The following is a 26,589-nucleotide window of genomic DNA, read 5'->3' as shown; positions in this document are numbered from 1 at the left end:
TTTATCTTCATTTGAAAGTACATTTATTTCCTTTTCTGCTCTACTAATAACAATTTTAGTTCTGTCCACATGATGGCACTAGAAACCAAAAAAAAAAATCAGATTTTTCATAATTGGACAGAAGACTCAATAACACATATACATGTTAGTATTTTATTAAGTGCTCAAACATTTTGGAGGATAGACCTGGATTTCCTATGGCATGTTCAACAGTATATCAAATGTTTAAGTAAATTTGGTAAAGAGATATACAATGATATATGATAATCAAAGAATGGAAATAATAATAAAAATATCACGACTATTCTTCACAGCACTTTTATCACAGAAAGTCATAAACAAATTAGATTTAAAAGTTCATTATAAGCAGATAAAACAGACACAATGTGTAAAATTAGCTCTGGAAATTTAGGTAGTAATTTCTAAACCAGCATGCCTACTACAGGCTAGTAAACAACTCTGCCTAAATCTGGGGGGGGCAAAGGTCACCCGTAGGTTTAACTTTAAAGAGGAAGATTACATAAGCCTTCCTGTCTATCTCTAGGCCCACCCCTTATTCCAGCCCCGACAATTTTGGGGTAAAGGTCACTTTTACTTTATAAGAAACATGTCTGGGCTTGCCCTGTTTACAGAATCAAAAAGGAAGAGTCATAGAAGACTTTCTCTTTCTACTTCATAATGCCAGTGACACTCCTTTCTACATTATGTGGAAAGTACTTGAGACAGAGTCTTTGAAACCGTGCATACTTAAGTCACTGATAACACGCATTGTTGTTGCTGTTGTAGTTGCTAAGTCCTGTCGGACTCTCTTGCGACCCCGTGAATTATATATCTTAGCAGGTTCCTCTATCCACACGATTTCCCAAGCAAGAATACTCCTTGATGGTATCTGGATTTGAGCCAACCCTTTTCTAAATACTTTCCAGGGGGTTATTAACCTGATATTCTATATAGAACTGGAAATTAGTATCAAAATATTGTGAACTTTATCTTAACTTAGATTTAAAAATTTGTCTACTGCTCATTAACATAACTTGGATGATCTACTAAATATTTATACAGAGAGATTATATAAGATGTTACTTAAATGCTTTAAACCCCAGATTCCTCATCTGTAAAATGGAAATAACAGTATTTTCTACTTAGAACAGATGCAAAATTAATAAGGCATTTGAAAACACTAGATATGGTGTCCTGCACATAAAAATACTATTGTCATTAGAGCAAGAAACAATGGTGTTCCTAGGTTAGCAAATCTAAACTGTAAAATCTGGAAACAGGAAACTAAGCCATGTTTTAATTCACTGGGCTATGTTCCTCCCTCATGCTCCAATTCCCTCCATTTGGAAGGCCTAGGACTGCCTCTCTCAGCACCAGAGCAGCCTCGTGGCTTAATGAGCCACTTAAACGACGCAGTCTGCATAACCCCTTCAGAAGAAGAGATAGATGATTTCCATTGTAAAACCATAATCAGCACTAGGAGCACGATTACACCACTTATTGTCAAAGAAAGCCCATACCGCGCGGCCCACTCCAACGGCTAACTGTGCTTCTGGCACATTCCACGAGATGGCGCTCTTGCTCCCAGTCTTCGGACATCCTGAAGGCGAAGCCTTTCCCAGGCAACTGCCTCCCTCTCCAAGGTTAAGAGTCTGACTTCGGATAAAGGCTTGATCTAGGGTGATGGGCACTAAGTGGGGCTTGGCCATGGTCAGCCTACCGGCCTGAGTTGAAGTCTTTCTGAGCAGAAGCAGCGGGGAGCTCAGAAGACTCTGCTCCGGGAATCCCCTGCCTTTCAGGGGCACAGCCTCCCCGGAGGAACCCTCTAGACAGGAACTGGTAGGGTAAAAGCGCGGGGTCTGCGGCCGCCCGGACTCCCAGGTGGCCCGGGGGAAGCCTCACGTGCCTGTGCAGTGGACTCTGGCCACAGTCACCCCATGACTTCGGAGGCGTCAGGTTGCGGGGCGGTCAGCAAGGGCTTTGCGAGGGAGGGAACCTGCGATGACCGCAGCGCCGCGGGCCACGGGGCGGGGCCGAGGCGTCGGCCCCCGGGTTTCTACTTCAAACCTAGAAGTTCGGAACATTCCAAGAATGGGGTGCTGGTCACGAGGACGGCCGGACGCCTGTGTCCGCCTCCTCATCGCGGGGAACGCTCCCCCGTGCCCAGGCCGCCCGCTTTCCTCAACCCGCTCGCGATCTGAAACCCAGCGGCCCTTAGCGACCTCTCGCCTGGCCCCGCGCACTCTGGAGGCCGGTGGGCGGGGCGTCACCCGTGACGTTGCGTTCTGTTTCGATTCTCCGCCCCCTCTCAGCCCATATATAAGACTTCGCTGGGCGTTCGCACTCGCACAAGTGGACTGAGGCGTCGGGAGCGGGAGGGTGGCAGCGGCGGCGAGGGGGAGCTCGAGGGCAGAGGCCGGCTCGGTCGTGTGTCTGCGCCTCGGAGGTGGTAGCCGGCAGTGTCAGGCGACGAGGCGACCATGGAGCTCTTACGGACTATCACCTACCAGCCGGCCGCCAGCACCAAGATGTGCGAGCAGGCGCTGGGCAAGGCTTGCGGCGGGGACTCGAAGAAGAAGCGGCCGCAGCCGCCCCCCGAGGAGCCGCAGGCGCCGCAGCCCCCGGCGCAGGTGCAGCCGGCGGCCCCGCACCATCATCACCACCACTCGCACTCGGGGGCCGAGATCTCGCGGATTATCGTCGACCCCACAACGGGGAAGCGCTACTGCCGCGGCAAAGTGCTGGGAAAGGTGACGAGCGGCGGGCGCCCGGCTGCCAGGCGGGAGGGGGAGGTCTGCCCGGGCGTTTCCCCCACACCCCCACCCCCCCGGGCCGGGCTGGACCCGGAGTCCCCGCTCCCCCGCCGCTTCTCGAGGTCTTAGTGGCTGGATCTCGGCGCGGCGCGGGCTGCTCACCTGCCCTCCTCTGGCTTTTGTGCGCTGACAGCGCGGGGGTCGCGTTCTCCATCCTTGACGGCGGCTCTGTCTGCCTCCTCCACGAGCCCAAAGACATTGATCTTGAGGCCAGAAGCGAGGGTTTGCTATACCAGACCTAGCGCTCCAGATACCCCTCCACCCCCACCCCAGAGGACAGGTCTCTTCAGACCCTATTTCATCTCCCCGACCCCCAGCCCCGCTCCGTAAAGCTCCTCTTTGTAAAAGGAGAAGGGGCACCGTTTTAACTTAACTGTTGTTAGGAGTGATTTCCTTTCGTGAAGGAGCTTTTAGAAAAAGTAGACCACGTCCCTCTGTCTGCCCTTTCTCCTCATATTTTTGTTTTTCTTTCTCATTTATTTAATTTAAAAAAATCTGCCGTCCATGTTCCTGCCATACTCAATTCCCTCTCGGCTTTGTTTCCTTTCAGGGTGGCTTTGCAAAATGCTACGAGATGACAGATTTGACAAACAACAAAGTCTACGCTGCAAAAATTATTCCTCACAGCAGAGTAGCCAAACCTCATCAAAGGGAAAAGGTGTGTATGACTGTTGAGTAAAATATTTTCTTTGTGTGCAGAGATGGCCCTTCCCTGTTAGGAACATGTCTTCTGCATGTGTAAGCAGCTGGCTTTGCAGAGGTGAAGGAGGCTACTAATAAGACTGATCTTGCTTTTCCTTTTAGATTGACAAAGAAATAGAGCTTCACAGAATTCTCCATCATAAGCACGTCGTGCAGTTTTACCACTACTTCGAGGACAAAGAAAACATTTACATTCTTTTGGAATATTGCAGTAGAAGGGTAAGTCTTCACTCATCAGAGTGCGTCTTCTTCCCGCATACTGACTTGGCATTCAAATTGCACTTTATCTGGGAATCTGATTGTGGACATAATTATAATATGGTAGTATTACCTTTCATCGCTCATCCTGCATAAGGAAACTACTGATTTTGGCAACTTTGTTTGACAGATTCTCTTTTTTCCTTCTCCTCCTCCCAGTCCATGGCTCACATCTTGAAAGCAAGGAAGGTGTTGACAGAGCCAGAAGTCCGATATTACCTCAGGCAGATTGTGTCTGGACTAAAGTACCTTCACGAACAAGAAATCTTGCATAGAGATCTCAAACTAGGTGAGCCTTTCACCCCAAACCCTGACTTTTGTGTCAGAGAGGTGTGTGCCCTCTCCCTTTCCTTACATAGTTAATGTTCTTAGTTGGAATCTAGCCAATGCAGTGTTGCTTCTGAATGATGGCTGTCCTATTGAGCAGCTGGCCTCCTGCCTCTCCAGTGGATGGATGTGTGTGTACTTGGTTAGAATATTTTTTCAAGAGAATTCAGACTCTCTCTCTTTTTTTTTTTTTTGGTCATCCAGGGAACTTTTTTATTAATGAAGCCATGGAACTAAAAGTTGGGGACTTTGGTTTGGCAGCCAGGCTGGAACCCTTGGAACACAGGAGAAGGTAAGAGTCAGAAGGATACATCTTAACTAGGGTTTTGTGGAGATCAAACATGCCGTTTATATCTTCCAATTAATGTTTCAAAGGTTAGTTGATATTAAAATGTGTAAACTGCTACAATGTTAACTGAAGGAAACAGTGCCACTGTGGCCTAGGCAGAGTATCTTCTGCCCATAAGTTGATTATGAAACAAATCTTATATTTGCCTGAAACGTATAAAAATGTCCTGTTGTACCTGGTCTCAGTTGGCTTTAAGCACTTCATCATGTGGCCAAAAACAATTGTACATGCATTAAAAAAAATTTACCAGGTCACTTGGTGAAATGTCAATTGTTCATATGCCAAAAATAATAAGTCAGATGTTTCCAAATAGAAATTTAGCATAGCTTACCCAGAGAACTAAGTTTAAACAAGAGGCGAGTCCCTAGTGAAATCTTTGTATTTTGTTCTTCCAGGACGATATGTGGTACCCCAAATTATCTTTCTCCTGAAGTCCTCAACAAACAGGGACACGGCTGTGAATCAGACATTTGGGCCTTAGGCTGTGTAATGTAAGTAAATGCACCAAAATAATAAAAAATCAAACTTGGGTGTAGATTTTAGCACTGGAAAAGAATTGTTTTATGATGGTTCCTTAAAGAGGTGTTTTCTTGTGTACAGGTATACAATGTTACTAGGAAGACCTCCATTTGAAACTACAAATCTGAAAGAAACTTACAGATGTATAAGAGAAGCAAGGTATACAATGCCCTCTTCATTGCTGGCTCCTGCTAAGCACTTAATAGCTAGCATGTTGTCCAAAAATCCAGAAGATCGTCCCAGTTTGGATGACATCATTCGACATGATTTCTTTTTGCAGGTTGGTGCGGTTTTTTTGTTTTTTGTTTTTTTTGTTTTTTGTTTTTTTTGTTTTTTGTTTTTGCATCTTTTTATTACATGCTCTTGATCCTAATTTCCCAGCAGGTTACTGAAAGACTTTTTTTATGCTTCACAGGGCTTCACTCCGGATAGACTCTCTTCTAGCTGTTGTCACACAGTTCCAGATTTCCACTTGTCAAGCCCAGCTAAGAATTTCTTTAAGAAGGCAGCTGCTGCTCTTTTTGGTGGCAAAAAAGACAAAGCAAGATATATTGACACACATAGTAAGTTATAAGACTTTTTCTGTATCCAATATTATATATATAAAGTTGATAAGTTAGTTGAAAGAGGCTTTCATGTTAACATAATTTGGCCAGTATGTTAGTAAACTGTTAAACTTTTGGTAGCATAATAAATCTAAACTGCAAACTGTAGTTGATAGTTTTGTTTCAGATGCATTTAAATGTGCTTCTTGGATAATTGCAGCTGATGGCAAAGATAAAACTGTTGGTTTTGCCTTGAATGCTCTTAAGCTGGTTATTAACGCAAAAGGAGGAAATATGGCTTGCTCTGTTTCTATCTTGTTTGGATAGAATAATGCTCATAATCCTTTTTCTTGATTTACAGATAAAGTATCTAAAGAAGATGAAGAAATTTACAAGCTTAGGCACGATTTGAAAAAGACTTCGATAACTCAGCAACCCAGCAAACACAGGACAGATGAGGTATGCTAGAGAAGAATAAAGTAGTTATAAACACTTTATATCATTTCCATTCTTTGTTAATTATCACTTGGACCATGATATATTTACTTAAAAGTTTTTTCCCCCGGACCCTTTAAAAGGAAAGATTTTATCTTTTAGTTTAACAATGCATGCAGTTGAGTTAACAGAAATATCTTTTACTTGGCTTGTGTCCATTGCTTTTTGATAAGCTTTCCTAGTCATTGCTATAATCTCATCTTAAACTAGAATTCTCAACTTGAGATGAATTTTAAATGCTTGACTGTCATCTGGCTCTTCTCTCTTCTAGGAACTCCAGCCACCTACCACTACAGTTGCCAGATCTGGAACACCCGCAGTGGAAAACAAGCAGCAGATTGGAGATGCTATTCGGATGATAGTCAGAGGAACTCTTGGCAGCTGCAGCAGTAGCAGTGAATGTAAGTTGTCAATCACATTTTAAATAGTGACACTCTAAATGCCAGTGTTCAACACTAAGCAGCTGAAGTCAGCTTGGTTTTTGGCCTGATTTAACATAGAAGAAGCAATGTAGAGGATTGGAGCAATTTTGAGTTCTCCATCCTTAGAATTAGTGGAGGGAGACCTAGCACCTGCCATTGCCTGAGGTCTTGTTGTTAATTATTGTATAACTTCCTCTGACTTTTTAGGCCTTGAGGACAGTACCATGGGCAGTGTGGCAGACACGGTGGCAAGAGTCCTTCGAGGATGTCTAGAAAACATGCCAGAAGCGGACTGCATCCCCAAAGAGCAGCTGAGCACGTCCTTTCAGTGGGTCACCAAATGGGTCGACTACTCTAACAAATACGGCTTTGGGTACCAGCTCTCAGACCACACCGTAGGAGTTCTTTTCAACAACGGTGCTCACATGAGCCTCCTTCCAGACAAAAAGTAAGTGTGTTCAGTTAAGGAAGCCCTGTCATTTCTTCACTTTTGCCCTAAAGAAATCTGAGAACAGTGACTGACTTTTCCTGTTTCTTTTTCTTCTCTCCCTGTTCTTTAGAACAGTTCACTATTATGCAGAGCTTGGCCAATGCTCTGTTTTCCCGGCCACAGATGCCCCCGAACAATTCATTAGTCAAGTGACGGTGCTGAAGTACTTCTCCCATTACATGGAGGAGAACCTCATGGATGTAAGTTACCCTCGCTTTCAGGAAGTGATGTTTGAAGCGTGGTCCGCGGAGCAGTAGCATCTCTATAGTCTCAGTGCTTTTAGAAGTACAGCATCTCGTGTTCCATCCTCAGGCTATGCCTCAGGGTCTCTGGGTGGTGGGGCAGGAACCTCCAGGCCATTCTGGCCCTTGCCTAAGGTTGAGAGGCATTTGCTTAGAACAACTGAGTGCACACATTGTGAAGTCTCCGAGGCACTAACTCTCCCAATCTCTCTCAGGGTGGAGATCTGCCTAGTGTTACTGATGTTCGCAGACCTCGGCTCTACCTCCTCCAGTGGCTAAAATCTGATAAGGCCTTAATGATGCTCTTCAATGATGGCACCTTTCAGGTAAATGAACCCTTTAAGAAAGCACATGTTTAGGTCCTAAGAAATGATTTTTACATAGCCAGTTCAATTATTGAGAAAACTCTTCTTATTTTGACTATTTGGAGATGCCTAATATCTATGTCTACTTTTTAAAGGTGAATTTCTACCATGATCATACAAAAATAATCATCTGTAGTCAAAATGAAGAATACCTTCTCACCTACATCAATGAGGACAGGATATCTACAACTTTTAGGCTGACAACTCTGCTGATGTCTGGCTGTTCGTTAGAATTAAAAAATCGAATGGAATATGCTCTGAACATGCTCTTACAGAGGTGTAACTAAGAGATTTCTTGAATGGACCCTATGGGACTCCTCTTTTCCACTGTGAGATCTACATGGAAGTCAATAGAATGATCTACAGCACGTTGAAGAAGATGGACAGGTGGTGGTACGAAAACAATTCCTCTGTGGCCCACTGGACCTGATGGAAGCCGGACCAGGCTGAGGTACACAGTCCTGAACTTTGGACGGACACGCTGAGAATGAACCCGAATGCAGTTTTCCTTGACGTACCTGTTTCTAAAGGCTTTTCAGACAATTTTGCAGAAAGGTGCATTGACTCTTAACTTCTCTCTGTGGAGAGTGCTTTGGACAGAGGACTTGGAGCTGTGAATATACTTCCTGAAGGGGAGGGAAAGGGAGGACGCTCCCATGTTGTTTAAAGGCTATAATTGGAGCAGCTTTTGGCTGCTTAACTGTGAACTATGGCCATATATATATTTTTTTTGTTTTGTTAATTTTTGAAGACACTTGTGGCTGGAAAAGTGCATTCCTTGTTAATAAACTTTTTATTTATTACAGCCCAAAGAGCAGTATTTATTATCAATTTTTTTTTTATGTTGACCATTTTAAACTGTTGGCAATAAAGAATATGAAAAAGCAGAAACAGTGGTCTCCTGTCTTTGGTATGACATCAGCACTGCATCACCAGCACAGCCAAGAATCATGGATTCTTGGCACCCTTTGGTGTGACATTGAGTGTAGAAACAGGCTAGAAAGTTAGAACTTTAATTATTCCAATAATAGTTTCTAGGAATCTTTATTTAATACCTGAAGTGAAGTCATATACTCTCTGAGTAGGTCTGGCTTGAGAAGAGAAGAGTATAACAAAACTATCGCTCTTAGATCACAACCAAAATCAAGGCCTCCTGCGATGCAAAAGCAATTTCTCTCGAGTATTTCCCCAGGACTTGTTTAGCTTGGGGTTGAAGGCTAGAGTAATCTTGTATAAACAGACCTCTGTTATTAAGGGTCAATAGGTGAAGGAAGTGTCTTTTTAAAAAAAAAATATTTGTATGGCTGTGTCTGGTCTTAGCTGCAGCATGCAGGATCCTTGTGTCATGAGGGATATTTCATCGTGGCACACGGACTCTTTAGCTGTGGCATGAGCTCAATAGTTGGGGCATACAGGTTTAGTTTCTGTGTGGCACGTGGGATCTTAGTTCCCCAATCAGGGATCAAATCTGTGTCCCTTGCATTGCAAGGCGTATTCTTAACCACTGGGCCACCAGGAAGTGCCAGAACTTTATCTTACTATGGGCAAAACTCTTTAATACTTGCACCACCTAAATGTATAGCTCAGTTCAAACCATCCTAAACACTTCCATTGCCGCCAGAAGTGAAAAGTACTTTGTAAAGAAGTCATTTTATTTTCCTTCTGGTGCATGGAGGTGAAGAAGGGTATGAGTACTGAGCTATGGTTTTAAGCCCATCTTTAAACTATCAAATTATCCAAGAGGTAAATCTGAGATGATTTTCTTTTTCAGTGGGATCTCTTCTTTGACAGGTGTACGAAGCTGCTCGTCCTGTTTACTCTGAACTTACAGTGACCTGTATAAAGTGTAAATACTTTTTTTGTTCACTTGTAATCCTACTATAAGGAAGATACTATCCTGAGAAAAGCAGCACTCTCTCATGTATTAAGCTCTCTTTGCACAGGGCTCCTTTACACAGTAGGGCAGAGATGATGGTTGTAATTTTCTGAAATTTTTCTAAAATTATTACAAACTGCACCTTACATGCTTCATTGATAAACGTCAAATCTAGAGAACTGTTTGTGGATATTTCGCAGTTACTAGATTAACTCCTGCTGACTGGGGTTCGCTGACCAGGTGTACAACTTCAGTCTTTGTTACATGGTGATAGCTGAAGAAAATAGTAATAGCTAAAGAAAACTGGATAATTACACTAATAACTGGGTGTGGAAAAGTAGAATCTATTATTATCTGTGAGCAGAGATATAAAAAAATAGTTTCAAACAGTAAAAAATGTACTTTCGTTTTGAATTTTATAGTTAGATTGTGTATTACTTCACCATTTCAAAATTGTGTACTTATCCATTCTTGTTTGTACTGAGCATCTGTGCATGTTCAGTGACTCAGCCATGTCTGACTCTTCGCGACCCCACGAAATGTAACCTGCCAGGCTCCTCTGTCCTTGGACTTTTCCAGGCAAGAATACTGGAGTGAGTTGTCATTTCCTACTCCAGGGGGATCTTGCTGACCAGGGATCGAACCCACATCTCTCTCATCTCCTGCACTGGCGGGTGGGGTCTTTACCACTCTGCTACTGAGGATCGACTGTTTGCAAATCCTCGGCCTGGCATTGGAGATGCCGAGTGAGCCCAAGCCTCGCCCTGCCCTCGAGGAAGTCACAGCAGAGTGGAGGAGACAGTGCATTTACCTGGCAGTCTGATAAGTGCTGTGATATTATGATAAAAGTATGCACTGGGTGTCGTGGGAACCAAGAACAGGAATCATGGGGCATCAGCCATAGGCGTAGGGTGGCCTTGTATGAGAATAAATTTCAGAGAAGGAAATTCTTTTTTATTGGGTTTTGAAAGATGAATGAGGGTTATATAAAGGTATAATATGGGGAAGGGTATTATAAGCAGTGGGGTTAACATGTATAGATGTCCAAGAGTGAAAGAGTTCATAGGAGAAATGGCTAAGTATCATAGATAAAGGCTGGAAGAAACAGACCTGATGTACCCCAGGTGCCATCACAAGGCATTTAGGCTGCATCAAAAGCTGTGTGTAGTTACTCTAAGACTTTAAGGAAGCGAGGGACCTAGTGCATGCATGTCTAAGTCGCTTCAGTCATGTCCAACTCTGTGAAACCTTTTGGACTGTAACCTGCCAGGCTCCTCTGTCCATGGGATTCTCCAGGCAAGAGTACTGGAGTGAGTTGCCATGCTCTCCTCCAGGAGGTCTTCCTGACCCAGGGATCAAACCCATCTCTTATGTCTCTGTGTTGACAGCTGGGTTATTTACCATTGGCACCACCAGGGAAGCCCAAGTGATTTAGTATTTCAGTTTAATAAAATTCACTCTAGGGGCATAAGCAAGATGGGTGGGAAAGAAGAGAAATATGACCCAAACAATAAAGATATTACTGTTCTGATCCAGGTGAGAAAGGACGTTATGGAAAGGAGCATATAAAGAGTCAGACAGTATGTCCTTTGACTCATCTAGTTCATTTTAGTATCCCCCATACTGTGGCATATGGCAACCCAATATTGGATGAATAAATGACAGTAGATTTGGGAGGGACTTAGAAAGTTGATTTCGATAGGATTTGGCACTTTATAGAATGTGGAGCTTGAGGAAGAATGTGGGTCTTTAGGATGACTGGCTGGGGCATTCAGTGGCAGGTAGGCAGTGTACTCTGGGGTCATTAACTGAAATACATCAGGAATCTAGAAGGAAGAGCCTGTTATTTAGGGAAATCCAGTGAGTTTAGGACATGCTAAATCAACCTTGTATGAGGATGTTCAAAATGATCCAGAAAGCAGTTGGATATACACATCTATACCTCAAGAATGAGCAAAAGTTGGGAGTAAACAGGCTTTGGATGAGAGCACACAAAAATGAGTCTTTGTCATCCTTTCTATCCAGCAGCATTTTTTTTTTTTTAAAATACTGAGAACATCTATGTAAAATGTAACAGTGTTGATAAACCTTTGCAGTGAAGGAAGGAGGATAAAAAATTCCCCAATAAATTCTCCTCAAAATCAAGGACCCTGGATTCCAAAACAGATGGACATGATGAACCCCTTCAGTCCTCAAGAGTGTTTGTCAGTTAGCCACCCTAAATCCTGGCAATCTATAGGCTGAGATATAAGGCAATCATGAAAGATGTAAAACTTTAGTTTTTGTGCCAAGTAATAGTGAACTTCAGGTAAGTGTGGTATGACCATGGCAGTAACTCAGATTCTGAGTTATTTGACACTTATACTTTACAAAAGCAGTAAAAATGTAGTTAAAAAAAAAAAAAAAAACCAGCAACACTCCTCCCCCATCAAGAACTGCTATTGAATATAACCTTAATGCTTTCTAGGGAGGAAGTGTACTCCAGTAAGTACACTTTAAGTGTATATTTGGAGAAAGTTTGGAATCGGTTCTAAGTTCAAATTCTTGTTCAACCTTGTCTTAGCAATGTGATCTTGGTAAACACCTAACCTCTCTGTGTTTCAGTTTCCTCACATGCAAAAGTTAAATGATGATAGAACACTTACACACCAACAGTGCTCAATAAACACTTGCTCCTTTTCTTTTTCTGTTCCCCCTGTCTCCTTCTATACCCATCATGACAGTAACCATAGTTACCTAGAAAAGAAAATAACTGACTCGTTCTGTCCCTTCCGACCTTCCTTTCTGTAACAGTCATGGTCCAGTTATGGATACAAAATTCATTTTAGACTTTCAGAGAGAAGGGATTGTTTATTGGAGGCTACTGGTTGTACAGATAATGGAAGAGTTCAGAAATGAAATGGGAGGTGGTTAGGCAAACAAGAGTGTGGCAGCAGCAGGAAGCCATTGCCACACCTTCGGCTGGAGAGATCCAGAATACTTCAGAACTGGGCAGGTGCGGAGGTGGGGTCCCTGGCAGAATTATGGTGATCAGAGTCTACCAGGAATTTGAAATCATGAAGCTAATGTAGATACAGCTTGAAATAATCCCTGTAAACATCTGGTTTAGAAAGGGGGTAAAATATTCTGGATTCTTTCTTCCTTTTGCCTTGCAGTCTACCAGTGACCAAGTAAATTGGATGTCAGGAGAAAGAATCCTGGGGAATATACCTGCAGGAGTCATTCTTCTGTAGCAGAATGAAGCAAGAAAAGGGCAGGGATGGATCTGAGCTCTAACAGGAAAATACCTTCCTTCTTTCCTAACTTTTCTCTTCCATTAGTTTGGTAGCCCGTGCCCCACCCCCCACCCCCATCCTCTCTTCCTCTTAAATCCCAAAGTAACAAGAGTGCTTAAGTGCTCTGGTTCACTAGGCAGAAGGATGTTCACTTCTAGTTCACTAGGCTAGATGTTCACTTCTAGTTCACTAGTTCTAAGCTCTATTTACTAGGCAGGGCAAGATTAGAGGAGGAACAAGATGGAGTGAGAAACCTTAAAACTGGAGTCATTCTTGCTTTAGACCTCTGTAATTTGAAGCATCAAACTTTTTCTTTTCCACTACAGAGATGTTAGTCTGACAGATGTGACTAAAACTGAGTAAGATACATTTTCATAAGGTATGTAGATAATATGTAGATAGGTATGTAGATTATAGGAGGAACAAGATGGAGTGAGGAACCTTAAAACTGGAGTCATTCTTGCTTTAGACCTCTGTAATTTGAAGCATCAAACTTTTTTTTTTCAACTTCAGAGATGTTAGTCTAGCAGATGTGACTAAAACTGAGTAAGATACATTTTCATAAGGTATGTAGATAAATCAATGTTGGTATCTTACAGCAATTCCATGCATGATAGTCAGTATATATTTTCAAGTCTTGGAATAAACTCTTTTAGAAACAGAAACCCACAGATTCCATTTTGTTTTTCCTTGACTTGCAAGAGATTCCAACCTATAAATGCTTAGATTTGTGATTTCTTCTAGCACTTCTTTTTGCCTTATTAACTTTAGTAATGGAAAGTATCTTTGTTTGAATTGCCACAATTTAATTATATTAGTGAATTCAAACTAAAAAGTTAAACTCCCATATGCAATGTTGGAATTTAATATCACGGTTCATCAATGTTTGGAATTCAATTGAATATAATAGATCTTGCCCCTGGAATTAGCTTTATAATACAATTATATGTAAAGCAAAATTGATTTTAATGATTGAGGTACAATAACTTCATTACCAAGTTAAGGTGAAAATAATACATTTACTGCAATATCTCGACTCTGAAATACTGACTGATGAGATATTTTAACCCAACCATGCAAGTTAGAACAAATTCTCTTTTTTAGGCCTGTAGCAAATTAGTTAGTACTGCAAGAAACTGGCAGCAGACCTACACGAGATAAAATCAGCACTGCCTGTCTTTGGTACCATTTTGGAATCAATGGCAGCAGAATGACCTTTAAATTTGGAATCATGTTGAACATGCAGTAAAAAATTTTAAACTGAATTAAAAAATATTTTTGTAAATGGACTATAAATGCATTCATAAATGGCAGTGAAACCAAATTGAGTTGAATGTAAATATGAAAGTTAATATGTTTTCCAAGTCCTAGTGTGTAAGAAATTACAGTTAACCTCAAAAAAAAAATCTAAGTTATATTTTTTGTTTATGATACAAAACTTGTGGCAAAAAGTCAGTTTCTCAAATAAGAAACATTTGTATTAAAACAAAATCAAAATTGAGCAAATTATAAACATATATGATATAATAGGAATAGTTTGGAATTTTAATCAGCTATACCAAGCTTAACAAAACTGGTCAATGACTTGATGAGTGTAAGGAACGTGACACTGCTTGATTCTTGTTTTCCTCTTCTATAAAACAGAGTAATAATAATATTAGACTCTATTAGCTTGAGGAATATGATATTGTTGATATTTGACCATTTTTGATCTACAACAAAATCCATTTCTTTTCATTCAAAAAAACTAGAAAGCAAAGGAAATTTTCTCCCCTTTCACTATCGTCTTTGTGAATATTTCCTTTGTTTTATATTGACATCATTTACTGAAGCGTAAATAAGAGTAGGGCTTCCCAGGGTGGCTCAGAGGTGAAGATCGACCTACTGATGCAGGAGATGAGGAGACATGGGTTTGATTGCTGGGTTGGGAAGATTTCCCTGGAAGAGACCATGCAACCCACTCCAGTGTTCTTGCCTGGAAAATCTCATGGACAGAGGAGCCTGTACCCTATGGCTACAATCCACAGGGTCACAAAGAGCGGATAGTACTGAGCACACGCACAAATAAGGGTATGCACAATATGTGATATACACTTCAGCAAAGAGTATATCTTGTGCCTAATTAAATATTATTAGAGCTTTTCAATGATTAATTGCTTCATGCTCCTAAGAATCAAGGATGCCCTCAAAGGGCTGCTGCTGCTGCTGCTAAGTCGCTTCAGTCGTGTCCGATTCTGTGTGACCCCATAGACGGCAGCCCACCAGGCTCCCCCGTCCCTGGGATTCTCCAGGCAAGAGCACTGGAGTGGGTTGCCATTTCCTTCTCCAGTGCATGAAAGTGAAAAGTGAAAGTGAAGTCGCTCAGTCCTGTCTGACTCTTAGCGACCCCATGGACTGCAGCCTACCAGGCTCCTCCGTCCATGGGATTTTCCAGGCAAGAGGACTGGAGTGGGGTGCCATTGCCTTCTCCGGCCCTCAAAGTGAGAGCAATTTAATTTCTGATAACCAACAAGATTGAAGTCATCACATAAACCATTTCCCATACTGTTAAGTCCTCCTTTGTTGCTTTTTCTTCTTATAGTCCTTTCTCAACAATTTTCCAAAAAAAAAAAAAAAAAAAATTCCTCTACTCTGTTCTAAGGAATACCATTTTCTTTCAATATCATGAAGATTCTTTGAAAAATGTTTTCCCTGGGAAATTATTTTTGGAAATAGAGATCAAATAAATGTAAACATTTCTTTAAATCAGAACTTATCAAGAACTTGAATGTGCTATATCCTGCATTGTGAATCTGCAGAGGAAATAGAGTACGAAGGTTTCTTCAAATTGTTTTCCCCTGGTACACTCTCTCTCTCTCTCTTTTTTTTTTTGGATTAACTTTTAAGAACAAAAGCAATGTTCTTTGGAATGTAGTTTGCCAATGTATGCAGTAACTATATGTGGTAACTGAAATTTACTTTTTAAAGATCTTGAACCTGTCAGATAGATTGGGATAGAAGCCCAGATCTTAATGGCAGTAGGACAGTATTTAGGTGAATGGAGAATTTAGCACCACCTCTATATCACAGATGTTTTAGACACAATATTACTTAGTAAGAAAATTTTCCCTCTGGAGGGAGGAACTTATGGCCTACATATCAACCAGATGACTGGGTAACTATGTCAATTTTGCAGTATAGACATCCCATTCCTAGATAATAAGGAGAGCCCTACAGTTGACTTTTGCCCATTTCTATTTCTTTACAATAAATTTTTAGTCTATGTTCACTATGATTTGCAAAAGACGTTTTGGTTTTGGAAGAGAACATGCTGGTAATTCTTTACACTGGGTAGCAACAGTTGTGAAAGATATAAAGCATCTTCCTCCTGATGCCGCCTCCTGTGAAGGAGCTACCGAACAAAGCATTTGGACTTATCATTCTGAATGCATTAGGGCAAGATTTATTAATTAAACTTAATTGTGAGATCATTATAGAGGGCAAGATTTAATTGACTTATTTTAATAGTGTGATAAGGAAAGGAGATATATGTTCAGAACGGATATAGAAACTCAATTCTGTTTTATCAAGAAACCCTAATTGAATAAATCTCACGCTGCTCCCAGAAACATAATTTTTTAGTTCTAATCCAAATGAAGAAGGTCCTTCAATGTCCACTATATGATGTGAAACCCACTACTCTCATGTTACTGCACCTTTAATTTCCATTCCTTTTCCAATGGAAGATAGGTTAGGATTTTTCGATATTGTTGCTGTCTATGACCTTATTTTTATGCCTCGTTAAGTAGAGCAGCAGAAAAACCGAATCCAGTTTGCACAAATTTATATAAATCCTGCTACATGTCATATGCTTTTTCTTTTTAACTTTACCTGCTTACTAAGATGACTATGACAATGAAGGTAAAAAATATTAATGACAGTCAATGACACAGGTACTATCTGGTAAATGAGAAGGAACGAAACATATTTGGAAAAGATATGGTTTCTCTAATGACTAATCTTTTACAGACTCATAATCAATTACTTGTCATTTCAACTAGGAGGCATAGGGTGGTATTAAACAGTGATGTGATATCATCCTGGCTTTAAAGTAGAACAACTGCAATAGAAATATGGAGTCCTTGTTCCAGATAAAAGTGATTTCCTTCAATTCAGGTGGATATGACTGGAAAAATAATTTGTCTGGAAAAATGAATTAATTTGAAATGTACTTCGAGAGTAATAGATCTCATCGATTTTAAAATATTTATTCTGTGAAGTGTGGTGAAGCTCTTATGGAAATAAGAGTTTAAATATATACACCTCAGCTTCTTTGGTCAATATTAGCTGAACTGTTGATACCAACTAAACATATTAAGATGTCATAATTATTTATCTAGGAAAGGAAGTTGTAAAATAATGTTCTTCTGAGTCCCTAGATACATCAAAAGAATTTCACGTTGAACTTAGTACCATTGTCAATTTAGTGACACATTTAGAATTGCAATTATATTGGTACATTTTATGGGCTAAGAATTAAAACGAAGAATGCACTTTATATCAGGCATATGATAGCTGGTTTGCTTTAGTGACATAAGTACTACACTGAATGGACTGCATAGCAATTTTAATTTTTCATCATGGTTTCTAATTAGCTTTTCTCTTAGCATTCATGGTAGAAGACTGACATAATACAGTTTCTTGAAGCTCTCCTTTTACTTTAATAGGCAGAAGAACAAAAATAGGAATTAAGATTGAGAGTTATAACAACAACAAAAATGAAACTTTTATTTCATTATGTAAAGATTTTAAGAATTAACAGTCAAAAGAAACATTCAGAAAAGTCTTTGGGTTATATCAATATTTTATTGAAAAATCTAAAAAATTGTGTTTTGAAAAATACAGATATTACAGGTCACATCACAATATTTCAAATTCCTGTAAAGAAAGTTGACTTGAGTCCTTGTTCTCCACTCTTAATAGTTTAGCACCAAAACAGCCAAAGTAACATTTTTTTCAATTAGCAATAATTGCGCCTTGGATAAACCTCATTGGCTATGATACTGCCACTCCGCAAAGCTCAAAGTAACATTTTTTTCAAGTATCATTTATTTCAGTTACACAGACATGGTCTTAATTTCTCTACATATTATGATGACTTTTTTCCAGTGAAACTCTATGAGGTTTGCAGAAAAAATATTAGATATATTAATGTTATTTACCTAATGTCATTGCCACAGTACCAGTCAGATATTAAAGCATAATAAGCGTCTATAGGCACAAGTTTCTTCTCAATTTGAAGAAGTTTTAGGTCAATAAAGTAGACAGAATCTTAATGATTGCTCATATTCCAATCTATGGACACTGTTGAAGTTACTGTGGATTGTTTTCCAGACATTGTGTGCTTGTTTTAAGTGGGTGTGAGATGAGTGAGTGGCTAGTCTCCTGACAGTCTAATGGAAAAGCATGGGTCACTTTAGAGATTAAAGCAAAACAACACAAAATGCACAAGCCTAACCAAAGTGTCCAAAAATTGAAGGCAGATGTCCTGAGGAAAATGAACATTTCTGAGCACGTTGAGCTAGTGAAAGTGTTAGTTGCTCCATTGTATTCAACTCTTTGTAACCCCATAGACTGCAGCCCACCAGGCTCCTCTGTCCTTGGAATTCTCCAGGCAAGAATATAGGAGTGGGCTCCCATTCCCTCCTCCAGGGGTTCTTTCTGACCCAGGGATCGAACCCAGGTCTCCTGCATTACAGGCAGTTTACTTTGAGCTAGGATTTCCTGTGTTTAAGAAAACAAAACCTTTTGAGAAATAAATCATTTTGGTTTTTTTTTATTTGGTTTCGTTTTCTTAGGGGTAGACCCTGTTTATTAGGACTAAGTGAAGCACTTAGATGTTTAAAAGACAGGTCTCTAAAAGACAAGTATTTATGTTTTAGAAGGCTTTTTGCAGTATATTAATTCATTGTCTTCCTGAAAACAAGATAGAAAAGCTAAGTGATACTAGCCCATTTAGAAAAAAAATTAGTTCTTATGAAATAGTCAATATTGTAGGATATCATTCATGAAAATCCTGATTTGTGATGGAATCTTTCAGAAAAATGATTCTATTATCATTTCAAGGCCAACTTTGATAACCAATAGCACCTTTATGGAAAGCTTTTGGTTAGTTCAGGTGCTTTAGACAACCTGATCCAGTGTAAACGTTTGTACTTCTTATCTAAAAATGGCTTCTCAAGAATAAACACACCATATCAAATTTGCAAGCCATAGGTGTCTCTCTGGCTTAATAGTTTTATCCCCAGTGACTCTGGGCTGTTAGCATCATTCATTAGGAAGACTTCATGTGTCTGGTTGCCATACCCCAGCTCTTCTCAGTGATATTACACATCCTTTAGTTTCCCTGAGTGGGAGGCACGCCATCCTGACTAATGAAAGCTGTCACTGCAATGGGACAGGTCACCAGGGTCAGCAACACTCTTGTGTCATTGCTAGATTATGGTGCAAAATGGTACTTTTAGTGTTGAAGTAAAACCTGATTCATCATCTTATACTTTTTTCTGAGGAAGCGCTTTAAAAACATGTTATTGCTCATGTACAGCTAAGAAACAAACTGAGTAATGAAGTCTCAGGTGGAGGGTATAAGATAATGAAATGTTGGTCTTTACCAGTGGACCATAAAATGGCAAAATCTGTAAAACTGGAAAGTCCATTTACTGCCGAGGCACTTGATGTGAATAAGAAAGAAATTGTAATCATATTAATAAGACAAATTTTGATGAACTCAATATGACAAGGCTCTTTGGTAAAACCTTAATTTCTGTTTAAAAATCACATTTAAATGTACTGAATCAAAATTCATATTTCTATTTCTAGAGCATCATTTCGAAATAATCTCTTTCATGTATTTTAGAACCATTGGTTCCTTAATTCTAGAAATGTCAGTGGGTGACAAATATTACCTTTGCCATTTTAAAGACAGAGAAATCAATCGTCAGAGAAGTTAATTTGTTCGTTGTTGCAGAGTCAGTGGTAAATAGAACCTGAAGACAGAGAGCGCAAATAAAGTTCATCTCTTTGTTCACTTCATCCAACATTGTAGAGAGACCATACTGCTCCTGAATCCGCTGGGAGAAGCAAAACTTAGAGATGACTCTTCCCAGCAGATTTGGAGCTCACTTTTTTTCAGAAGCTTGGCCAGAACTGGAGAGGCAGCACTTGGCTGTGGCAGGGGAAGTGGCCTGTCGTCAGGAACACTGGCATCGCCACTCCCAAGCTGTTAGACCTGGGATAAGTCCTTCCCTGAGTCTGTTCTCATCTGCAAATCCAAACTAATATTAATGCAATCTGACAGTACATCAGAACTGTTGTGAGAATCACAAGGAATAGCAGGTGTAAAATGTACTAAAGTAGGACGCAAAGTGCTCTGCCAAGATGAAGTATTATTACTAACAGTTATTATGGGTATCAGGCTTCCCAGATGGTGCTAGCAGTAAAGAACCACCTGCCAATGCAGGACATTTAAGAGATGTGGGTTCGATCCCTGGGTTGGGAAGATACCCTGGCAGAGGGCAGAGCAACTGACTCCAGTATTCTTGCCTAGAGAATTCCATGGATACAGGAGCCAGGCAGATCACAGTCCATAGAGTCGCAAAGAAACTGAAGCAACTTAGCATGCAAGCATGCATCATGGGTACCATGAGCTAAGATATGATAGGCAGATGCTCTTCTACGAAGGGGTCTAGGGAGGATACTGTGAGGACTTCCATGTGCAGCTATGAGTGGCCCAAATTTCATGCTTCTGTTAGTGGCTGGGTCATTCTTCATCTCCAAGTTCAAGGGAAGCCCTGGAACAGCCAGTGTGTAACTAACGTGAATCCCAGATCCTGACTGCCACATCTGCTGTTGTTGCTTGGTCACTCAGTTGTGTCTGACTATTTGGTAACACTGTGGACTGTAGCCCGCCAGGTTCCTCCATCCATGGGACTTTCCAGGCAAGAATACTTGAGTGGCTGCCATTTCCTTCTCCAGGGGATCTTCCCGACCCAGGGACTGAACTCTTGTCTCCTGCATTGCAGGCGATTCTTTACCGCTGAGCCTCCAGAGAAGCTACACCAGTTAGTGGACTTCTGATCTTTAGGTTTTAACCTAACATTTCCTGGAAACTTAGAAGGCTCTCTCTCTCTCTCTCTTTTTTTTTTTAATTATTTTGCTCTTTTTTGTTTCAACTGTCTACGAAGGCCAGCATGCCATTCTTGACACTGCTAGCATTGAGCTGCCTGTCTCTCTTCTAAGAGAGGTATACAGCTGGCCTTTTGTATCTGCAGGTTTCACCTCTGTGGATTCAACCAACCATAGATTGCCATTTTATATGACAAACTTGAGCATCTGCAGATTTGGGTAGCCCTTCAATGCTCTGAAGATTATCAGGGATGATGGTAACCAGACTCTCATATGCATGTGTGCATGTATTCTATAATCATTCTCTTCAGAATGTCCTGCCACAATCTGCCTACTATTTTGGCCTTGAATATAAAATCTTTTAGACCACACTTGTATTTTATTTCTTTTTTAAATATGTATTTGTTTACTTGGCTGTGTCCGGTCTTAGTTCTGTCATGAGGGATTTTTCGTTGTGGCACGTGGACCCATTAGTTTTAGCACACAGGCTTAATTGCTCCAACCGGGGATTAAACCTGTGTCCCCTGCATTCCAAGGTGGATTCTAAACCACTTTACCACCAGGAATGTCCCCCATACCCGATTTTCCTCTTTCTATTAGAAATCGCTGGGAATGGTCCCAGCCATGAAAAGCAACAATAAATGTTACTTATCTATAGATCCTTATAAATGTCAGAAGCATGAAATAAAGCAAACAAACAAAAAACAATGATTAGGCTTGGGTAATAGCCCTGTCGAGCCCTGTTCTGACACCTACATGGCTACTATGTGTTGACCTGTTTTCCTTGGATTATGTCCTAAACCTATGTATTAACTTTGAATGTAATTACAATGTCAACTTACTTTTTTGGTCAGAGACAATTATATGCTGTATTAAGGAGATAAACTCAGGTCTTGCTAATCACAGTGTGACATAGTACTGATAATGAACAGTGAGCCCACGTATAATGAAAACGTGAGAATCAAAGACATCAAAAGTGGATGAGACACATTTAAAACACTATTTATTGAAGAGTTAGTGTACAAAGGACATTGTCAAGGGATTAAATTCAGTTTGCATTTTCTTGGCTTGAGAGACTTGGAGGGACTGGCAGGTGGCAAATAGAATGAGATGAACAGTTATGATGTAGGTTTTCTGGGGTCTCACTCCCCCTGTTATTACAGAACCTTTGACTTTTCTAACACTTTATTTAGGGTGTGTGCAGGTGCTATCTCACGGACATTTTTTGGGTTCTTCTCTAGTTACAGGCCATTTTTTTCCTTCTGATCTTCTAGCCCCTGTAAGAAACATATAGGCTTCCACAAAGCCCACCCAGTCAGCACCACCCACAAGTGCTACCAGGTACCATTGTAAGGAACACGCTAATACCGTCCAGATGCCAAAATGAGAATACAGATTCTGGGAACTTCAGTGGCTGGAGACATGAAGCACATGGGATATTGTGTGCAGAAGGGGTAGAAAAGCCCACTCTTCCCCCATTTTGTGTGGGACTCTGTCCTGTGAGTATTGAAGTATTCTTGTTTTGTGAGATTTTAGTGAAAACAATGATTTCAGGTTATACTCACCATGCCTCCTCTACCTGGGACCAAATTATGGGTCTATGGAGTTAAGAGTGAGGACAAATCGTAGTGACGGATGCCACGTTGAGCCCTTGGATTTCTTCTCTCTCCATTGATGAAATGGCAAAGCATGCAGGCTCTAAGGTCATACCTGAGTCCAAGTTCTAGCTCTATTAAAAATGGTTTTGTGATTTTGGGTAATTTCCTTGACTTCTCTGCCTCCTATCTTATCCACTGTAAATTAGGCATAAAATCTATGTTATAGGAATATGAACCTTCCAAGGACTTTTAAAATAATCTACAAAAGTGGCCAGAACAGAGTCAAGACTCTAAATATCAGATACCACTTTTTTCCCAAAATATTCAAAGTTTCAGAAAATCTAATTCTTAATATGAAAAAGTAAGACAAACTAATCTTAAATAAGCACAGAAAAAACTTTATAGGAGATTTTGGTATGCATAGAATGGGAATTACTTATATCTTCAAGAGGAAAAATGTCATCTTCTCATGTTATCTCCCTAAGTTAATTTGTAGAGCGGGTAGAAGCTAGTTATGAACAAATTTACATGTTGGGTAACAATTTCATTTAGGACATCTCTACAAATGTGTGTGTTTATTTTTTTTCTTGATTTTCTTTATTGTCCAGATAGTGCCAAATATCTTGATTGAGCTCCTATTTTTTTCCTCCATGACTGGATTAACTGCACTGATGGAATGAAATGACTATTTTTGGCTTAGTGTAAACTGTAGCTTTAATGTCTCTATTTGTGATTTTCTTTGTGTGTCAAATGAGAGTTAATCATACATTCTAAGAGATACAATGAGAATAACTAGTGAACCTCATCAAAATACTCTGAAGAGCAAAATGTCCTATAAATAATAATGATAAATGGTAAGTACAGCATTGAAGACCCTGTTTTATTCCTAAAATAAAGCATTTCCATTAAATTAGCATCACAAGAAACGGGAAATTACCATACATTGAAGTTAGGTTAGATTCCTGATCCATTTTTCACATACACAGGAGAAAGAAAAGATGAGTTGCAGTCAGAATGAGAATCTAGACATTTCTACTAGTATAAGTAAAACAGAGAGCTATTTTATATTTTGGGAATTGTATCTGCTGTGTCATCTCTAGGGGAAACCTATAAAATTAAAGAAAACAAGCTTCAAAAATTAAATTTCATCTTCTTTTCACATAGGTACTTTGAAGCATTAAGTTCAATTTCCAAATGCCCTTAGTAGTGGAAGGTTTTGGTTGAAGAAATAAACTCTTATGTTATGCTAATTGCCTCAGAGGATTTCATTGCATAACATTCTTTTATTCATGAGTGGTGAATGCCAAAACTTATTTCAAAGTATAATGATGAATATGTTAATATAAATTTTGTTCTATCCATAAATGACTGAATATCTTACAGTCAATAACTGATTCATGATCACAATGTGAAAGCTGAACTGAGGGGGTTGTTAGGAGTTTTCTTGACCTCTTTTGCATAAACAATACCACATAGAATCAGGTTGCTACAAATAAATTTGTACAACATCTGTTTTTCCCTTCATTTGAATCAACTCAAGCCATCACATGGTATTTACTAATGTCAAAACTCAGTATATTTTATATTTTTTCCATCTTTTGCTACAGTGGTGGTTCTAGGATTTTAAGATATCAAGTCATTAGCTATAAAACAATTCCTGATATTTACTTGTTGAAAGTTACAGTTTTGAGGAGAAAGGATGAAATCCAATTTTACTTATATTGAATCTGATAAGATTTAAAGATGTTCATGAAAACAGCGAAGAAGACTGACTAATGGGCATAATACTGCCAAATCAAAAACTGTGCAATGTATCCAAAATAGATAACATTCATTAGAACAAATATCAACTAAAGAAATATTATTTAAAAGCTACCAAAAAAAATTAGATCATTGTCAAAATAACAGCACACTCTTGATAACATGACATAGGTTTTACATTATTTTATTTTTTTCTGTGGGTATTAGGTGCAATCCACTACATGTGTGTGTGTTAGTTGCTCAATCATGTCAAACTCTTTGTGACTCCATGGACTATGGGCCGCCAGGCTCTCCTGTCCATGGAATTCTCCAGGCAAGAATATTGGAGTAGGTAGTCATTTCCTACTTGGTGGCTCAGATGGTGAAGAATCTGCCTGCAATGCTGGAAACCCAGGGTCGATCCCTGGGTCCAGAAGATCCCCTGGAGAAGGAAATGGCAATCCACTCCAGTATTCTTGCCTGGAGAATTCCATGGGTAGAGGAGGGCTACAGTCCATGGGGTCACAAAGAGCAGATGCGAATGAGTGACTCACACTGGATTATCACTGGAGGTGCAATCCATGCATCTAAATGATCAAGTCTTAATATTTAAATCATCTTTTAAGCACTGAGGTTCAGAAATCCACATCACTTAAATAATCAAATTCAGCATTTAAATATCAAGCCATAGGGTATTACGCTGATTGTATTTTATTAGAGCTGATCGTCAGTTTGACAAATTTAAAGGGATTTGAGAAGTTTTTAGGACGTGAATGAAGAAGAGCTGCCTCTTGTTTGTGGGTGGTTTTAACAGAGTGGTTAAAAAGTGTCCTTAGGAGAGGGCGGGACAAATGGAGAGAGCAGTATGGAAACACATACATTATCACACGTAAAACAGATAGCTAGTGGGAATTTGCTGATGACTCAGGGAGCTCAGATGGGGGCTCTGTGACAACCTAGAAGGCTGGGATGGGGAGGGAGGTGGGAGGGAGGTTCAACAGGGAGGGGACATATGTGTGCCTATGGCTGATTCATGTGAATGTATGGCAGAAACCGACACAATATTGGAAAGCAATTATCCTTCGATTAAGAAGAAAAAAAAAAGTGTGCTTAAGATTAGCGGAGTCAGACTGTTCCTTTTGTTCTAAAGTGGGTATTTACCATCTCTAAGATTAAAAGCCCAAAATATCTTGTCCTTACACGTCATTCATTTTGTTCAGATTTTCTCACCACTCTCTCAAATTTCTGAACACACTATGATGTTCAGTGTGGGGATTTGCCATTCTCTGTGTACAACTTATTTGAAAAGCAAAATGCTATTTTCAGAAGGCAATTAATTTTAAAACTATTAACAAAAGACATTTATGGATTTGAGGCTTTAGCACCCATATTAGCATTTCTGAATCATTTCTCTAAAATTCTCAAGCTTATCAAGATTCTTGGGCTTATTTATAGACCAGTGGCTCTTAGGCAAGTACCAAAAGTTAGGCTACCTATTGGAGATTTAGTGCTCAGCGACTTTTCTCTTTTCTGGCTGGTCTCTTGATATTTGTCTTTTTTAGTAAAAAAACAAAAATCCCCCGAAACCTGACTGCTCTTCTTCCTAATTGAGACATCAGTTTTTGTAAATGAGACATTTTATAAATGAAAATTACTTTACATTCAGACTTATTTTATAAAATCTGTGCTGGGGAAATTGACTGTCACTTTCATTCTAGACTATTTCTCAGATAGCCAGTTTTTATTTTACAAAATGGAGTATGTTTTTTAAATTAGAGGGCCTCTTCAAAATCGTGTGCTCCAACCTACACACCTATAGAGAAGAGATTTTGTTCAGAAGACGTGATTTGATCTAGCAAGAAATCAGATCTGTGTAATAACGCAAAACGGAAGGGGCTGCTGTGATTTATTTTCCATGAGTGACATTTTACTAGCTGTTTTGTCTAAATTCAGAGTTGGATTTACTACAACAGTAATGTAATTTTGCTCACAAAGTCTCCTTTTACTTCCTTGGAAGCAGCACAGCACATTCCCAAGAACACACATTTTGTAGAGTTTGCAAATTAGTTTAACTGAGATCAATTAAGACCGTAGTCTCTTACCACATTCATTTTCTCTCTTGTCAGGTAGCATTGGAGTTGCCACATTTTGGGAATTTGGTACGAAGTGATGTCAAATTGGGAATACATTTACTGTAAGATGACTTTAGAGAGTGATGTTCCATCTATTTATATGAGCTTCAGCTCTGATCTTGAATTTTTCTCTTTCTCTACACTCCAGATTTGAGAACATAATGTACCAAAGCATTTGATAGATATTTAACAGGATACTTTGTTTTATCCTTCAGTAATAGATGAAAAGGATAGGTTAGAGTGTAAAACAGAGAATTCACAGGTGGCTGAGAAATTGA

At 39.8% G+C, this 26,589-nt stretch overlaps 1 protein-coding gene and 1 non-coding gene across 2 annotated transcripts; one reads left to right on the top strand and one right to left on the bottom strand.

The window, feature by feature from the left end:
- The first annotated feature begins 2,341 nt into the window (after window positions 1-2,341).
- Window positions 2,342-8,418, top strand: PLK2 (polo like kinase 2). The gene is made up of 14 exons (XM_020911877.2): window positions 2,342-2,750; window positions 3,364-3,471; window positions 3,618-3,734; window positions 3,933-4,062; window positions 4,305-4,392; window positions 4,845-4,940; window positions 5,050-5,248; window positions 5,384-5,531; window positions 5,875-5,972; window positions 6,280-6,409; window positions 6,638-6,878; window positions 6,991-7,120; window positions 7,378-7,488; window positions 7,623-8,418. Exons 1-14 carry the CDS (start codon window positions 2,481-2,483, stop codon window positions 7,812-7,814), a joined length of 2,058 nt encoding a protein of 685 aa, XP_020767536.1. The 5' UTR covers window positions 2,342-2,480; the 3' UTR covers window positions 7,815-8,418.
- A 9,185-nt stretch (window positions 8,419-17,603) lies between these two features.
- On the bottom strand, window positions 17,604-17,738 carry LOC139038315 (U4 spliceosomal RNA). The gene has a single exon (XR_011491309.1). It is a non-coding gene; the product is annotated as a U4 spliceosomal RNA (small nuclear RNA).
- Between the last annotated feature and the right edge of the window lie 8,851 nt (window positions 17,739-26,589).

The sequence above is a fragment of the Odocoileus virginianus genome, chromosome 14 (assembly GCF_023699985.2).
Source record: "Odocoileus virginianus isolate 20LAN1187 ecotype Illinois chromosome 14, Ovbor_1.2, whole genome shotgun sequence".
Lineage (NCBI taxonomy): Eukaryota > Metazoa > Chordata > Mammalia > Artiodactyla > Cervidae > Odocoileus > Odocoileus virginianus.
The sequence above is the reverse complement of the archived record's forward strand: the minus strand, read 5'-3'. Positions and strand labels throughout refer to the sequence as shown.